This window comes from Chrysemys picta, chromosome 4, assembly GCF_011386835.1.
Source record: "Chrysemys picta bellii isolate R12L10 chromosome 4, ASM1138683v2, whole genome shotgun sequence".
Taxonomy (NCBI): Eukaryota; Metazoa; Chordata; order Testudines; family Emydidae; genus Chrysemys; species Chrysemys picta.
In genome coordinates, this window is record NC_088794.1 from 148,025,427 (window position 1) to 148,043,225 (window position 17,799).

Sequence of the window (17,799 nt, forward strand, 5' to 3'; positions counted from 1 at the left end):
TGCAGTCCATATGAAGGAAATCTATGACAACATGAAACAACTTTGGAGGTGCATAAACTATGACCAACATCAGTGGCAGCTTTGTGGTGATTTGAAGATTGTTGCTCTCTTGCTTGGTCTGCAGACTGGATACACAAAGTATTGCTGTTTTCTCTGCGAATGGGATAGTCGTGCAAGAGATTCCCACTACATCAAGAAAGATTGGCTACTCCGAAAGTCATTGGCGCCTGGGAGGAAAAGTGTTCAGCATCCACCACTTGTTGAATCAAGGAAGATTTTGTTACCACCCTTACACATGAAGCTGGGTCTGATGAAGAACTTTGTCAAGGCCATTGACAAAACACAAGCAGCTTTCAAGTATCTCCATGGAAAATTTCCAAGGTTAAGTGAAGCTAAGATAAAGGAAGGTGTCTTTGTTGGTCCTCAGATTCGTGAACTTCTTCGAGATGATGCATTTGACCATGCACTGCGTGGCAAGGAAAAGACGGCATGGAAAGCCTTCCAGTTAGTGGCAATAAAGTTTCTCGGAAACAACAAGGCAGACAACTACAGGTTGTTGGTGGAAAACCTCCTCAAGGCATACAAAAGCCTTGGTTGCAACATGTCACTAAATATACATTTTTTGCACTCTCATCTAGCTTTTTTTCCACCGAACTGCGGAGCAGTGAGCGATGAGCACGGTGAGCGATTTCACCAGGACATTGCAACAATGGAGAAACGCTATCAGGGCAAATGGAGCCCATCAATGCTTGCAGACTATTGCTGGACAGTGACAAGAGATGCTCCATTTAATGAATACAAGAGACAAGCCAAGAAGCGCCGAGTAGACACTGAATAGGAGTAAACTATGTACATAATAGTTTTTTGCCTTTTGTTTCATAATAAATTTTATTTATATAACCCTTTTGCTGATTTTTAAAGTGTTACATAAACAGGACAGGTGAAATATTATCATGTAAAGCAACCACAAACACATGAAAAGACCTAGGTTTACAATTTATGATTAAAACTCTACTATCTACACAATATACATAGACGTAAAATGTAAAAACTTAAATATCTTAGAAACAGTAGCCAATCAGTTGTTTTAATTGTCATATTTGAATTCAGCACATCAAAATACATAATAAATAGCACATTTTATCTCTGAAGCTGACGACTTCTCAAAAATTGTAGACCAGTGTTTTTCCCAAGTTTTGGGTAGTAAAAAGTTGCTCTGGACTGAAATTCTATGCCCCAGGATTCAAGCTAGACTGGAGTTTTATGGCTGATAACTAAGGCTGCGATTCTGTCACGGAGGTCGCGGATTCCGTGACTTTTCCACTACTGCTGCTGGAGTGGCCCCAGGGCCAGCTGGACTGGCTACTGCTGGCCCTGGGGAGCACCCCGAACAGTGGCTGGTGCGGCTGGCGCCACTGGCCCTGGGGACCACCCGAGCAGCAGCCATCCCAGGTGCGGCCAAAGCAGTGGCCCGGGGGCGGCCTTGGAGGCCATCGGGAGAGTGGTCCCTGGGGGCCTCGGAGCAGCGGGCCACCGGGGCTAGTCAGCCCCCACCGCTGGAGCAAGGGCCCCCCCCCAGAGCAGAGGGGCCCAAGAGCAGAGATTTAGTAATGGGTATTTATAGGAAAGGTCATGGGCAATAAACAAAAATTCACGACCACTCCATGACTTTTCCTATAAATACCCATGACTAGATCTTAGCCTTACTGCTCACCTCTGGTAGTAGGCATTTGTAAATAAAGGGCTGACCTAAGTAGGCCAGGATTTCATTCACACCACGAGCTCAGTTGGCAGAGCATCAGGCTTTTAATCTGAGGGTCCAAGGTTCAACTCCCTGGTCAGGTGATTAACTATTCACTAATATCTTAAAAATCTGTCTCTTTGGAGTCCTCTTTACTGTTACATTTTTAGAGCATCTTGTAGCAGGAAGGACTGTACCCCATGGTGCCCAACCTTACAAACCCTTCCTACTGATCACAGTGTTTATTGCTGCACAGAGGCCCACAGATTTCAATGAACCTAGAAACACTATACTTGACGGGTTTGCAGAATCCACTCCTATTTCACCAATTGGTGAAATGCTGCCACCTCGAGGATGGAATGCGAGACACCAGAGTGATTTTAGGAATGAGCTACAACATTCAGCAAAAAGAACAGGAGTACTTGTGGCACCTTAGAGACTAACACATTTATTTGAGCATAAGCTTTTGTGGGCTACAGCCCACTTCATTGGATGCATCGAATGGAACATACAGGAAGGAGATATATATACATACAGAACATGAAAAGGTGGAAGTAGCCATACCAACTCTAAGAGCCTAATTAATTAAGATGAGCTATTATCAGCAGGAGAAAAAAAAACTTTTGTAGTGATAATCAAGATGGCCCACGAAAGCTTATGCCCAAATAAATGTGTTAGTCTCTCAGGTGCCACAAGTACTCCTGTTCTTTTTGCGCATACAGACTAACACGGCTGCTACTCTGAAACATTCAGAAACATTCTCCCCTGCACGGCCGCTCCTGGGGAGAGATCAGATCCACCTCTGGGCGCCTTTTGGATTGGGACCCCCCACTACAACACTGTGAAATTTCAGATGTAAGCATCTAAAAACGTGAAATTGACCAATTAAAAACCCTCTGGCCGTGAAATTGATCAAAATGGACCGTGAATTTGGTAGGGCGCTGCTCAAAGGTCTTTGAGTACCTCTGGTTTGTCTCTTCTAACGCCACGCAAGCACGGGAAGGAAAATGCCAGATCGCTGAGTGACCCATCTACTCCAGTATCATGATTCTGGCAATGGCTTTTATCAGACACATCAGAGGAAAATAAGAAACCCCGCAGTGTACAATTAACAGATAATTGGTCCATTGGAGAAGCTTGTTCCTAATTCCAGGCAGTTAGTAGTTGGCAGATCCCCTGAAGCAAAATGGTTTATATCCCTTATCTAATGTAACTGTGGATGTATTTCCTTTAATCATTTCTAAATCCACTAGGGCTCACCGTCTCTATTCTGGGGCACGGGTTTAGCATTTACTCAGAGGGAAAAGTACCACCTGAAGAGGGCTTGTCTACAACAGTGTTTCCTGACCTGCCAGTGGGGTGTGGGTAGGTTCTAGCTGGGTCACCATCAAGGCTGGATTATCTCATCACTGGGCCCTAGACAAAGATAGACTTTCTTCCAGCCTGGGGAGGAGGCGAGGCCCCGGAAGTCTCCTGCTGAAATGCACGCCAAGAGCAATCTTTCGTAGACTATGGGAATGTGACAAGTCTTCCCCAGCCTGTTGTGAAACAGCTACATCAAGTTTCTTCTCTTAAGGTACAAAGTTTCACAATAAATATTTGCACAGGTTTTTTCCTTGTAAAAACTCTCACTCCAGCCCAGATATAGCAGAATAAATATCACATGATACGACAGTAAACCTGACTGCACCTGTGTCTAGATTAGCCGAGTAAACACAGATTGAAACACACCCTTTACCAGACAGGTACCACAATAATACCTGCGTGGTCTCATGTTCTAAATATTCCTGTAAGGCTGTTTCTGTCTTTGATACATGTATGTAACTCGCATCAGCATTAATGGCAGTTATACATGTGACATGGGAGGAGACCAAACCTCAGTTTAAATGACCTTTTTGTTCTCACAGCTGCTCCCATTTTGAACATTTGGGCCTTTTCTCATAAAATTGCTGCTTATTTTAAGAAGATAAGAATGGCCATACTGGGTCAGACCAAAGGTCCATCTAGCCCCATATCCTGTCTTCCGACAGCGGCCAATGCCAGGTGCTTCAGAGGGAATGAACAGAACAGGTAATCATCAGGTGATTTTGCCAAACAGATAGTATTAAAATAATTGCAGTGAGCCAACTAGCTATCGGACCGACATGACCCTAACTTGTCAAGGTTGTACTATACCTTGGAGAGGGCCCCTCTAAAATGCATCAGGTAAGAACAATAATTCCCAGCCGGGTCGAATAAACTTCCATCGTTAAAGCAAAAGATCAGTGATGTTTGTTTACCAAACAATGGAAATCACGAACTAGGTATAAATCTCAATGATGGCTAAAGAATAATTTATTGAACAAACCGTACAATGCAACATGATGTTGCTTTCTAAAATATATTTTTCAGCCTTTGTTTGTCCCCAATGAATAGTTAAAGCACTTGAACAGTTGTAGTATATAAATGTAAATGCATAACTCCACTGCAAGCCTGATTACTGTCTTAAGACCCAACCTGGCAAAGATTTACCTCCCTGCGTAACTTTATTCACAGACTACTCAGAAGAGCAAAGTTAAGTTAAGTTAAGTTGGGTTGGGTTGGGATGGGATGGGATAGCTCAGTGGTTTGAGCATTGGTCTGCTAAACCCAGGGTTGTGAATTCAATCCTTAAGGGGGCCATTTAGAGATCTGGGGCAAAAATCTGTCTGGGGATTGGTCCTGCTTTGAGCAGGGGGTTGGACTAGATGACCTCCTGAGGTCCCTTCCAACCCTGATATTCTATGATACACTCATGGGGTAGATCTCTGCAGGTTCCCTTAGGGCCGGGTACTGCAGGAGTTCTGCACATAGGACTCCCCTTGTCTCTACCACCAGAACGAGTTCTCTGTGCAAATCTAAGGCAGGAGAAAGGGCTCGTCTTCCACTGCAGAGCGTTATCTACTAGCCCCAGCGAGAGCCGTCACACTGCAAAACAACACTCCAGCAGCACAGAGCCTTTGTATTAGCAGCCCCTAATAGCTTAATCCCCACGGCATTACTAGCTTGAATGGGAGCAGCACTGGAGGGTCAGGCCCTCCCCCCCCTCGCCTGTGTTCAAGCGCTCAGGCTAGAGGTTTGTGTGTGTGCGCGTGGAGTTGGGGCTGCACTCGAGTTATACCTGGAGCTGACACGACAGTGCAGACAAGCCTATAGAATCATTACTGCTGGGTCTGACGCTGTATGTACTGTGTGTTGGATACTATCTGGCTACTGGATGACAAGATCGATTTATTGGGGTGGGGAGGCAGCTACAAGAAACTACACACGGCTTTTATTTCTTTTTCAAATGAAGAGTTTTATTTTTCCCTATCAGACTTTGGTGATTCCTGATTTAGGCCTTGATCCTCCAAGCGGATCCCTGTGGGTAGACACGTCTGTCTGCCTGCAGCCTGTTGTAATCAATGGGAAACCCCAAAGGCAACGGGCCCCATCTTGCAGGATCGGGGCCGTACTCTGATAGGAGTGGCGAATCGGGCGGGCCCGAAGATCAGAGAGCAGCACTTTATACCACAAACATATTCTTTTTACAAAGTTCTCTGGGTAGCGGAGTGCTGTCACTTCGTAAGATTCACTGTTACTCACATGACCACAAACTTTCAGTTCCAGTCTGTGCCAGGAAAGGCAAAAATGCAATAATGGAGGAATGCTTCTTCTCTGTGCAGCATGTCCGCAGCAGAACGGCTAAGGCACTTAACCTTCCCCGCAATACATTCTTATATTTTCTTACAGTGTTTCTAGAAGAGCCACAACATTGGCATAATTAGTGCGATCGGTTTGATTATGTAAACAATTCCTGGAACAATATTCCTTCGATTCGAGTTATCAAAGAAAGCAGAAAGCTCTTCACCGCTGCAGCTTCAGTGCCTAGTTCATAACAGCCGAGGCGTCGCGGCTTTTTTAGAATTCAGTCTTCTGCAAACCCTATGTAGGAACTTGCGAAAAACGGATGTCCTGAAAATGATGAACACCCAGGGGTCCACGATGGAGTTCACAGATAGAAACCTCAGGGCCGTCAGGTCTGCCTTTTCATCAAGGTTAGTGGCAAACGCTCCGACATAAGCACGGATCTGTTTGAAATAAAAAGATCTGATTATAAAAGCTGAGCGCTGGCAATAAAGTAGAGCCCTTCTGGAGTAAACTCCCTACATTCAATTATTGTACTCGACTGCTTTCCAGCACGGAATCGGCACATGTTTCGTTCGGAGATTGCGCTTCGCTTAGATTGACATCGAGCTTAACTAAAACCAACTGGGCAGGCAGATGAATCAGTCAGTAACCAATCTGGGATCAGGCAACAAAATAATCGTTTCTGAGCACGTAATTACACTTCATGGGCCAGATCCCCAGCTGGTGATGGGGCTATGCCCAGTGGTTCCAATTGAGGATCTGGTCCTATACGTTTTAGTTGTTTAACAACTTACGAACTCAGTAGCTGGTGTGCAAGTGAGCACAGGAGTGTGCCCAGTGGATTATAGTTAAGGTACACGGGGCTAGCTTTGAAGGCTAACACAGATGGGTTTTGATAAACTAAATGTTTCATGAGGAAAACAGCCTGATTTTGATCTCCGTTGCACATGACTAGTGCCACGGAAATCAGTGGTGTTGCACTGCAGGAGATAAGAAGGGGGCCCATATTTCTGGCTGTGTGCTGGCAACTAATCAGTGCCCCCATTCAATCTCTAGTCTAGGCCCTGGTGTCATAGAATAGAATAGAATAGAATAGAATATCAGGATTGGAAGGGACCTCAGGAGGTCATCTAGTCCAACCCCCTGCTCAAAGCAGGGCCAATCCCCAGACAGATTTTTACCCCAGTTTCCTAAATGGCCCCCTCAAGGATTGAACTCACAACTCTGGGTTTAGCAGGCCAATGCTCAAACCACTGAGCTATCCCTCCCCCCCTCCAAGTCACGGGCCTTGGATGTCATCAGCAGACATACCGATCTGAGAGGACGGGTTTGCCCTTCCTACGTGAACGCACTTTTGTGCCAAATTAAAGGACGTGTAAAGGCTGCTTCCTAAGATGGAAATAAACTGGTTTCTCCAAACTATCTGTGCCTCAGTTTCTCCAGGCTAGATCCACAGCTGGGGTGAGCTGGGGAGGGCAAGGCGGCTCTAAGCAACCTTTGCCTTCCTCTGATCCTGGCGCCGCCAGGAAACACAGCAGTCCCCAGCATAACTAAAGGCAACTTTAAGGAAGGCTCCAGGTAACAGCCGCTGGAGCAGTCCCCTGAGGAGAGCTGGTCTGCCCAAGGATCAGGCAGCGTGCTGTGTGCTCTGACACGTGCCCCACCTGGGTGAGGGGAGTGGCTGACGTGCAGCTTTATACCATCCTGGGATTTCCCTGGATCAGGGATCCCCGGCAGCGCAGTGCAAAGCAGCTGATGGGCTACACCATGATGGTGGGAAGAGACAGCGCCTCAAAGCATTTGATTTGCCCCTGGCTGTCCCTGCCTTGGCTCATTCCAGGTAACCTGGTTCTGATCCCTGCCTTGGGCACTGACCACCCCTGGGGCTCGGCCCGACTCCTGCGCTGACTCCAGGGCTTAATTTGTGCCAGGGCGTGTGAGGGCTGGGCCCTGGCGCCTCTAGTCTTAGCAGATCATAGCCCCAGCCCCTTTGGGCTTGCTGCCAACAGCTGGGCGGGACTGCCACATCCCGGTCCTGTGACACAGAGGCTGAGGATGTGAACTAGACTTTATCTGTCCCTAACATAGGGAATAACAGCACCCCATATTTGTGAAGCCTTAAATGCTTGAATGAAAGGCATGATACGCCCTGATTCTCCTTTCACTTGGCACTCACGTAACTCTCTTAACGTCCATCGAGTTACCTGTGATTTATTTTTCCCCTGGTGGGCGAGGAGGATCAGGCCCCATCTCTGTGAAACAGAACTACTGGGAAAGAGAACGTATAAGGAACTATTTAGTGTTAGCAAACATGGCGGATCATAGGGACGCATGGCAGCTGGGGAAGGAAACAGCCTTCTTTCTGAGGCAGCACAAAGAGAAAGTCTATGCAGCGGCAAAACCTGAGCTCAGGAATTAGGTCATCTGGAGAATCCTCTGACTAACGGGATTGCTAATGGATCAGGAAATCCCGTCGCTGGTTGCATTAAATGGCAAGGTGAGGTCCCAATCCTGCAAACACTTAGGCAATGGAAATGAGGAGGAAGAGCTAGCAGCGTGTGTCTAGTCAGGTCTCTGCAGACAACTACTGGTCTGTGGGTGAACCATCTGAGAACGTTTTTGAGGGAAGAGAGCAAAACCTCGGAAAGGGGGCCTTAAACTTTGCATGTGGGCCCGACTTAGCGTTAATCCTTTCTAGGCTACGTGAGAGTGCTCGTAGAAACACTTTCTGCAAGAGTTCAACGAACTCTTTCCGCATCTCCATCCTTAAGGTACATTTATCGTGTACACTGTGTTTATAAAAACAACCCAGTGATGTACGTGTTGAAAGAATTCATAACGATGCTTCTTGGGTCAGAGTTAAGGCTGGATTCATTTCTCCTCCCGGATGTATAAAATGTCGTGTCATCTTTGGTCTGCTTCTGTGGCATGCAACAGCTCTCTGGGCAGGCAGCTAAAATCGCTTTTTGAATTTTGATCATTGCAAAATACCTCTGTGCAAGACAGTGGCAGAATGGAGACTGCAAAGAGTCCAAATGTTGTAGTGCCTCCAATCTAGGGATTGGGATGATTGTTTTTCATTCCTACATAAATGAACATATTGGACCCGATTCTCCTCTCACTGACATGGGTGTAAATCAGGAGCAACTCCACTGAAATCAATGGAACAACACTGGTGGAAAATCGGTGTGAAAGAAAAATGAAGCCTATTATTTTGAGACTTTCCTTTAATGTACCTATTCCATAATCGTATATGTGCTGGGTTTTATATGCAGTGGTGTTGTAGACATGTCGGTCCCAGGATATTAGCGAGACAAGGGGAATGAGGGGACATCTTTGACTGGACCAACTTCTGCTGGCGAGAGAGAGACACTTTCGAGCTGACACACAGCTCTTTTTCGGGTCTGTGTAGCTGGAAAGTTTGTCTCTCTCACCGACAGAAGTTGGCCCAACAAAAGATATCACCTCACCCACCTTGTCTCTGTTGTGTTTATAGTAACTAAAGATTTGCAACATTGAATGATTTGAAACTTCAATGTTGCTTTAAAAAAATACACTCCATTTTTACTATGAAGTCATCATCTCCAAAAATTAACGGTTTTCGCATGTTTTAGTATTAAGATGATTACTGTGCAGTAAGAGTGCCCCCTTGTGGACACAGTAATGTATCACCTTTGAGTTCTATTATGGTCTTAGGGCTTGTCTACGCATGGAATTATGCTGGAATAGCTATTCCTAAATTGCTCCAGGTGTAGACAAACCCTCAGGCACCTCAGAGTAAATCCTGGATAACTCTATTGATTTTGTTGGAGTTACGCAGAGTTTTCTGTGGCATAAATGTGATCAGAATCAGGTAGAACTGGTGTGACAAAGTGGGGGTTTTTCTTGTTTTCTGTGGAGTTTCAATGGTTTGCATGTGGAGGGGGTGGGACCCAGTTTCCCTGGGTGTTACTGGTTTAACGAGGTGAGGGCAGAGGGAGTGTGTTTTGCAGAAGATCGGACAGAGGACTCGGGGACCCAGCCGATGGCCGGGAGGATGGATACCCCAGCAACTGGTGACCTGGCGACCTGGAGGCCCAGCTGAGGAGACGCAGCCAGTTCTGGCCAGTGGGCGGACAATGGGCTGCAGAGTGAGGACCCAGTGACCTAACCAGCCGGTTCCAGTCAGAGGACAGAAGCGAGGAGAGGAGGCCCCGGTTTACAACCCTGTTTACCTGGAGAGAAGACAATGGACAGAGGCGGGGCCTGGGGCCGGTGATCTCAGATGCCCAGCTGGGAGCAGGGGGGCTCTGGGCTGGAGAGGGGGAGCAGGCAGAGCCCACCTGGATGCAGAGAGACTGGGATGTGCTGGGCTGAGGGAGGCCAGGCCTGAGGCCCTGAGAGTTTCCTGTGCTGTGTTCAACTCTCAATAAACCCTCCTGTTTCATGCTGGCTGAGAGTCACTCCGGTCTAGAGAACAGGGTGGCATCAACCCCTTTGGGGGTGGAGGCCCGGGGGGTCCAGAGCGAGTGGACTCCCCGAGGGGGCCTACGGCGAGAAACAGGTGTGCTAGGGCTCTGAGAGGTGCGGATCCAGGAGGTGGAGGGGCCTGACCCCGAGAGAGAGTGGACCCCCGAGAAGGGCTGTCTCACTAAAAGGGGCACCCCCCATGGACCGCACGGGGCCAAGGGTGGGCACGATCTGTGAGTCCGTGACAACTGGACTGGAGGCTGGCATCATAATCTAGGGACAGATTTTTAAAGGCATTTGGATGCAGAGAGGCACCTAGTGAGATTTTTTTCAAAGGTGCCTAGCTCTCACAGAATTAGGTGCCTAATGGTACAGATGGGTGTCTAAATATCTTTAAAGCCTGGTGTCATTTTGTTTTACTTTGCAGAGGCATGTGATTTCCTGCTGAGATGCAGAAGTGTAGAAGGGATACACAGAAGGGGATTAGATTCTAAAAAAGCCCTTCTAACCCTGTGGTTCTATGATTCTAAGTACTTAGACTGTAAATTCTTTGGGCAGAGATTTGTCTTTTTCTGTGTTTGTGCAGCACCTAGCACATTTGTGGGCCCTGGCCCATGACTACAGCTCCTAGGAACGACCACAAAACAAATAAATAATAATAATGGAAAGTGGGTGAAAAAAATTAAAACACATGTAAACACATGAGAGCGTATGCGCTCCTCAAAGTGCTTCTTTGGCTTAGTTTGGGTGTGCGGTGTTGACTTTCCCTTGTAAATTTAATAATCACTATTTACGTGAAGCAGACACTGCCCACTTTTTACTTTCACTAGATTCAGGGTCATGCTCTATTTCTTTAGTCACTGTTCAGATTGAAGGAGAGATTATGGTATTTTTGTGCAGCTCAGGGGCTTTATCTTCTTTGCCCAGAGACCGCTAAAACTTCTCCGACAACTTGGATCCTGGAGTCATAACAATACTTTGGAGAAGAATGTTTTTTCCCCTTTGCAATGCACAGGTATTTTAAAAACAAAACTCCTGAACTCTCTTACAAGATCTTTATCCCACCTGTATTATTCAGCTGGAAAATTACCAGTGGGTAGCCGTGCAACATCACATTGTATATTTGTCTCCTTTTCTAAAAAAGGATAGGATAGGAAAGTCCATATAGAAATACAGCACTTAACCACTGTTTATTGTCTTGGAGAACCACTATAAATGTATCTATTAAAAACCCCACTGAAAGGTTTTCCCATTAACAGGCTAACACAAGACCACAAAAGCAATGATGTTTACAATTAGGGTCTAACACCACCCAGACCCGTTGATAAGGAGACAGGGCATTCTGCATAGGCTTTGGAAGATCCTCAACTGGGCGTTTTCTCCCTTTTGTGGTCTTAGCAAACCTTTAACGTTCTTTGTTTTGTGTTGAGGCCATTTCAATTTTCTAGGTAAAAACATTTGGGGCATACAATGAATCTGAAAAGAGAACTGAGGAATACGATACCCAGGCTATGAAATATGTGTCCTATTTTCTGTAGCCGCTGTGTAGTGGAGGTGCAGCGTATTCACTTCTGAATGTGAAATATAAAAGCTGGTATCCTTGGCTGATTAACAGCCTTGTCAATGGGGTATATGCTTTTGGATGCCTATTTACGTTGCCCCAGCTGTTTGTGGATTATAAGATCAGTTCCGATACTCTGTCTGAACTTGCACAGGAGTACATGGCATATGTGATATAGACAGGTTCCAGAATGTAGTTTGGGTGCTAAAAGATGCGTCTCTGCACATCCTAAACTTTAGTCTGACGTATGTAGCGAAATCTAATTGGCTGACTAAACTGGATGGATCACAGCTCATGCAAAGTGGCATCACATCCCCTCTCCCCAAAAATATATTAACTTTTTGGCTGGTCAAAAGAATTGTTATGCATGATAGGTAACAACCCATTCTCTCAAGCACAATGCTCCTTTTGTTTTTAAAATAATGGTTTCCTTCAAAACCTGTAGCGTGAAACAAAAGGGCTAATGATTACCTGCAAAATTATGCTTTAAAAAAAAAAAGAAACCTCTCTGAGCTAAAGAGGGGTGACTGGTATGGGAGGTGGGTGAAGCATACTAAAGGTATAAAATCTACCAGATTGTATTTCCACCCACATAAAAGCTTCTAAAATTGTGTATGTGGTTTGTTTCTTTGGCATCTTTTCCTCCAAATTCAGCCCCTAAGTCTCTCCTTGTGGTTAAGATCTCACATTTGATTAGTTTTGATTTTGTAGCTGGAAATCACTGACAAAGACATTTTGAATATTGAGATGTCCTTAACTGCACTAATGGGCAAATGCACTAAAGTAACTGCATTTTGATTTAATGGCTTTTTCCCCTCCAAACCATACTTTCATATATACAACAGTGTTAAGATACGTGATGGATCTGGATGAGATAGGTTACTGAATTAAGCCAGTTTTCAGAGTACTTTCACATTTACACAAGTGAAGCTGTGGATGGAAAATAAGGGCTTGATCATTTAAATCCATACGGTCCTGAGTAGTAACCCTACTCATATGAATAATGCCAGAAGAAAAGCCGGACTGGGTCGGACCAATGGTCCATCTAGCACAGTATCCAGTCTTCAGGGCCGGCGCTTCCTAGGGCGCCAGGATTTGGGGGGGCAATTCGGCGGTGGGGGGTCCTTCCGCGCTCCAGGTCTTCGGCGGCAATTCTGCAGTGGGTCCTTCACTCGCTCCGGGACCCGCCGCCGAAGTGCCTCGAAGACCGGGAGCGCGGAAGGACCCCCCCACCACTGAATTGCCGACGACGACCGGGAGCGCGGAAGGACCCCCCGCCGCAGAATTGATGATGACAACCGGGAGCGCGGAAGGACCCCCCGCCGCAGAATTGACGACGACGACCGGGAGCGCGGAAGGACCCCCGCCTAGGGTGCCAAAAACCCTGGCGCCGCGCCTGCCAGTCTTCCAACAGTGGCCTGTGCCCGATGCTTCAGAAGGAATGAACAGAACAGGGCAACTTCTCGAGTGATCCATCCCCTGTCGTCTAATCCCAGCTTCTGGGAGTCAGAGGTTTAGGGACAGCCAAAACATGAGTGACCCTAAACCCCATTGCAGTATATGGGAGCACTCACACGAGTAACCTAATGCATAACTAATGAGGAGTCCTTGTGGCACCTTAGAGACTAACAAATGTATTTGGGCATAAGCTTTCGTGGGCTAGAATCCACTTCATCAGATGCATGGAATGGAAAATACAGGAGCAAGTATAAATACATGAAAAGATGTGAGTTGCCTTACCAAGTGTGAGGTCAGCCTAATGAGACAAATCAATTAACAGCAGGATACCAAGGGAGGAAAAATCACTTTTGAAGTGGTAAGAGAGTGGCCCATTTCATAACTGTTTGCAGGAGTAGTTCTTAAGTTAGCACAGCCAACTTTCTTCTGCGAAACGCTACATGTTAATACGAAGTTCAGAGTGTTATCCAGTGCTGCAGACACGGATCAATAAAATGGATAATGTTTGAGAGAAAAAAGGACATGAAAACCTCCCTCGCATAAGAAATCAGGTGCATGTGAGGAGAACGTGGTAAGATTTGAGTGATTTGTGGGAGATGAATGATGCTTGATTGAAGGTTTCAGATTTTTCACAATGTTAATACATTGGGCATGTGCCTGAACAGACTCGAGTCTCCTTTAAACTGTGGGTACGGGTGGAAAAGTGACTCTGAAAATACACAAACATTGGTGTTCCTTGTTGGTTGATGGACAGAAACTTTGTACTAAACTTCTCAGTGTACTCACCAAAATAGGATCTTTCTGGGGCTTAGCACAAAATCTCCCTGACCATAAGTCAGGTTGCCTTGTTTATACTTCAGACGCTATACGCAACAGTGTGACTCTGGAATGAAAGCTTTTGCTGTCAGCTTTGTTGACAGTGCCTCAGAAAAAGTGCAGCTTGCAAGAGTTGCGGCAACATGCGGTTGTTTCTAATAACTGTCTCTGAAGTGAAAGCAAGCCACTGTCTTACTGTCTGCGTCGTAATAACCATGACACAATGTAATCTGCAAAGGATTCACCTCCTTACTTGCCCCTTGTTTTATGAGTAACTGGGGGGGTTCCTTAGTCGATTCAAACAGGCGAGACACGGAGCTTAGAGAGTAAATGGAGCAAGGAGGTGTCATTTTTAAGGTCACTGTGAGAGCATACCCACAGTTTAAGAGGAGAATCTATCCAGGCACCTCGTGGTGCCCATGTCACTCTTTTTTCCCCTTCTTTGTCTGCTCTTAAGAAGTTTTTAGTGCTGGTGGAAAGGTGCTAGATTGCTCCCCCAGAAAAGGTTCAACATGGACTGCAGAGCTGAGAGGGTAGATCAATGTCCCTATCCACTCAGTCCTTGGTATCTCTGCTGAGACTGTCAGCAGGAGTGCCAAAGGACAGAGACTCGGTCCACCCACCCATTTCAGGTTGCAGGGAGCTAAACAATTAACCCTCCTCCGTCGCTGCTGCCCTGGTCAGCTTTCAACAGCACCCAGCGCCTTCCGCTGGTTTATCAGCCCATGTGCCTCTGTGCATCCGCCTCGCCCAAGAACAATGCCCCAAAAGTGATCAGTTCCAGAAGGCTGGTAGTGATAACAAGTTTCCCGCATCCTTTTAGTTAGAGCTACTGGGCCTTTATCTGCACTTGCTCCATTGCATTTGTTCACTGCAGCAAGCATACGTACAGGGGGTTCGCCCCACTCATCCTGACCACCGCTAACACCTGGGCAGTGGTGCTAAGTTTTCAGCCCCCTTTTGCCCTCCTGAGGAATATAAAGGGGGCAGAGGAATCAGGATGGGAAATCCCAACCATTAACATCAGCGGGGAGAGAATTTCACTCCCTAGCTTTGATCCCCTTTGTGTGGGTATGGTGGGCAACCGCTTACCCACTGGCGTAGTTCCTTTGACTTCACGGCCCAGTGTTGGCAGGATTGGTGTGTCCCAAAACCCTGTTTGCCTGGCTGCACCTGAAAGCCCCCGCTCCAAAGGCCCCCTCGAAATAGGCCCCTTCACAACTGAGTTGCCAGGATAGATGTGATTTTAAACCCAAGTGTTCCCCAGTGGCAAACCCTGGGTGCAGAATACACCCCCGCAGGTGGAGAGGCAGGAGTGCCGTGGACCCCCTGAATGGTACACAGCGCCCCAGCCCTCCCGTTTGCCCGGTGCCCCTAGAAGCACCAGCCTCGCTGCCCAGTGCTTCCAGGCTAGGACCAGGGGTGAGGCTGGACCAGGAACAAGCCAGCTCCTCGCAAGGAGGGTGTAAAGCTATACTGGGGCGAGGGGGATGTTACTCCGGCGGGACCCAAAGCTAGTGGGAAGACGGCCCTTGGGATCAGGATGGCCACAGTTACGGTGGGCACACGGGCGCCCTATAGGATCGGGGCCTTAACCAAGAATTGCCCCCCACCCCATCCCGCCCATCCCTCTCTCCCCAGCTCCCGGGGCCGGTACTCACGATGAGGGGCAGGGAGCAGACGGTGAAGAGGACGGTCATGAGGGCCAGCAGGACGAGATGATCCAGCTCCTCCATGCGCGGGCCGGCGGGGGCCCGGCCGGCGGTGGGGACGCTGCGGCGGTGGGAGCGGCGGGCCATGCGGTAGAGGCTGCGCATGCTGGCCAGGTTGCAGAGCCCGATGGCCAGCCCCAGCGCGCCCAGCAGGCTGGCGTAGAGCACGGAGTAGCCCCGCGCGGGGGCGCTGCCGCCGGCCATGCGGATGAAGCACCAGGTGCCCGGGCAGTACTGCACGGTGGCGCCGAAGCCCAGCAGCGGCAGGGCGCAGAAGAGGGCGCCCAGGGCGGCGGCGGCGGCCGGGGCCAGCAGGGCGGCGGCCCGGCGGCAGCGCCGCAGGTGGCGCTGGTAGAAGTAGGGGTGGCCCAGCGAGAGCCAGCACTCCAGGGCCATGGCCAGCAGCAGCAGCGTGGGCGCCAGCCCGAAGAAGGCCATGAGGAAGGCGAAGAGCTGGCACAGGCGGCCCGGCTCCCCGCCGCCCGGCCACAGCTCGCTCAGGCTCCGGTTGCGGGCGTAGGCCACCAGCACCATGGGGCTGAGCAGGCACTTGCCCAGCAGGTCGGTCACCGCCAGCCCGCTGACCAGCAGGTAGAAGGCGGAGGCCCGCGGGGGCCGCCCGCGCCGCAGCCGCTGCTGGCCCAGCAGGAAGAGGGCGAGCAGGTTCCCCAGCAGCCCGGCGCTGAACAGCAGCGAGCCGGGCAGCGCCGACTCGCCGCCCTGGATGGTGCGGCTGTCCCGGCAGCTGTACTCGGTGGCGGCGGCCATCGGGAGCGAGGGAAGAGCCTGGCCCGGCCGGGGCGCTGGCCCCCGGGGAGGAGGGTCCGGGAGCTCAGCCCGCGCGGGACGGGGAGGGGAAAGCCCAGCCCCGCCGGGGGGGACGGAGGTGCCGGGTGGCTGGGGAGCGGGGGCCAGGCACGCTGCCGGGGCAGGACGGTGTCCGGGAAACGCAGCGATGGGGCGGCCAGGTGCAGCCTCGGGCGGCGGGCAGGCGCCTTAGCGGGCCCCCGGCAGAGCAGCGGCGTCCCAGGCGCTGGGGCTCCGCGCCCGGCTGCGGGCGAACCACGGGGCTCCGTCTCTGGCCGCCGCTCTGCCCCGGTTCCTCTGTCTCCTCGGCTCGGTGGAGCGACGGGAACCACGCGTGGCCAGCTCCAGCTCCAGCCGCCTTCGGACTCAGGGCGAGGTCCCGCGGGAAATCCCAGGGAAAACTCCGGGAGGTCCATGGGAGGCTTAACCAGCCCTCCCTCCCATGGCCCGATGCAGCCTCCCAGCCTCCGCTCCCCCCGTTCCCCCTGTTTCTCCAGTTGTCTGGGATGTCTCCCGAGCGGCTCGGAGTAACGGGGCTGGACCGCCAGGCAGAGAATCGTCCATCCAATCAGCCTGCATGCGCGGCTTGCTCGGCTGCCTGCCACCTCCGCGGAAGGTTTCGACCCCTCTTGACACTAGGCATTTTCGCTTGCCTGTGACTTCAGCTTCCTCTTCCCCCAGGTCTCTGCTCTAGTCTGTGCGCTGTGTAAATGTTTCGCTCTCGTTTTGAAGCGCGCACAGCATCGTGCCGACGGGCTGGAGAAAGCCACTAACCCGGGGGCGGAAAGTCCCTACCAGCACGTTCAGAGGGGGCGGTGGAAGGCCCAGGGGACCAACCTGTGGCCCTTGTGGTCGGAGAGAGAAACTCCGGAATATGAATTGATGCACTGATGTCTTCCAGAGTCTGCAGAAAGACAGCTCCTGTGCCTCCCCTGCTGTGCATAGTTTTGCCAAGGAGTAGCTATGTGAAATTCATAGAATCATAGAAGATTAAGGTTGGAAGAGACCTCAGGAGGTCATCTAGTCCAATCCCCTGCTCAAGGCAGGACCAACCCCAATTAAATCATCCCAGCCAGGGCTTTGTCAAGTTGGGTCTTAAAAACCTCTAAGGATGGAGATTCCACCACCTTCCTAGATAACCCATTCCAGTGCTTCACCACCCTCCTAATAATAAGAACATAAGAATGGTTGTACTGGGTCAGACCAAAGGTCCATCCAGCCAGGGCCGGCTCTGGCTTTTTGGCTGCCCCAAACAAAACAAAACAAAACAAAAAAACCAGGGCGGCCAGAACGGCAAAGCAAAAAAAACCTGCGGCGCGTCCGGAGCGCGGGTGCAGGGGGACCGGCGGGGGGGGGGAGGGAGCGGGCGGGAGAGAGAGAGAAGGGGGCAGCCAGGGTTACAGCAGGGGTGCTGCCACACAGTCCCTCCCGCTGCGCCACCTCCTGCCACCTGCCACGAGGGCTCCGCTCCGGTCGGTGGGGAGGGAAGGAAGAGGACTGCCCTGCAGGGCGCTCTGGTTCTCCGCGCCTACAGGGCGGCCGGAGAAGAACAAGAACACACACACATACACACACAAAAAAAGCGGCCGTGCCGCCCTAGGATTGGG

The 17,799-nt window shown here is 49.8% G+C and overlaps 1 protein-coding gene across 2 annotated transcripts; it reads right to left on the reverse strand.

The window, feature by feature from the left end:
• Positions 1-680: 680 nt before the first annotated feature.
• On the reverse strand, positions 681-17,124 carry PTGDR (prostaglandin D2 receptor). Of its 2 annotated transcripts, XR_006172435.2 has the most exons (3): positions 15,335-17,124; positions 7,594-7,657; positions 5,696-5,829 (listed from the first exon to the last, which is right to left on the reverse strand). XR_006172435.2 is itself a non-coding variant. In XM_005290254.4 (2 exons), the coding sequence occupies exons 1-2, from the start codon at positions 16,151-16,153 to the stop codon at positions 5,632-5,634; spliced, it is 1,017 nt and encodes a 338-aa protein (XP_005290311.2). In that variant the 5' UTR covers positions 16,154-17,110; the 3' UTR covers positions 681-5,631. The 2 variants fall into 2 exon arrangements, 1 of the variants encoding a protein (XP_005290311.2); XM_005290254.4 differs by lacking the exon at positions 7,594-7,657 and having other exon boundaries at positions 681-5,829; positions 15,335-17,110.
• Positions 17,125-17,799: the final 675 nt, after the last annotated feature.

Bases quoted from the DNA above. Each gene is read 5' to 3' on its own strand.
- PTGDR (XM_005290254.4), bottom strand. From the start codon at position 16,153: ATGGCCGCCGCCACCGAGTACAGCTGCCGGGACAGCCGCACCATCCAG. The intron at 5,830-15,334 runs GTGAGTACCGGC...TATTTCAAACAG, and splicing joins TCTGCTCCCTGCCCCTCATC to ATCCGTGCTTATGTCGGAGC.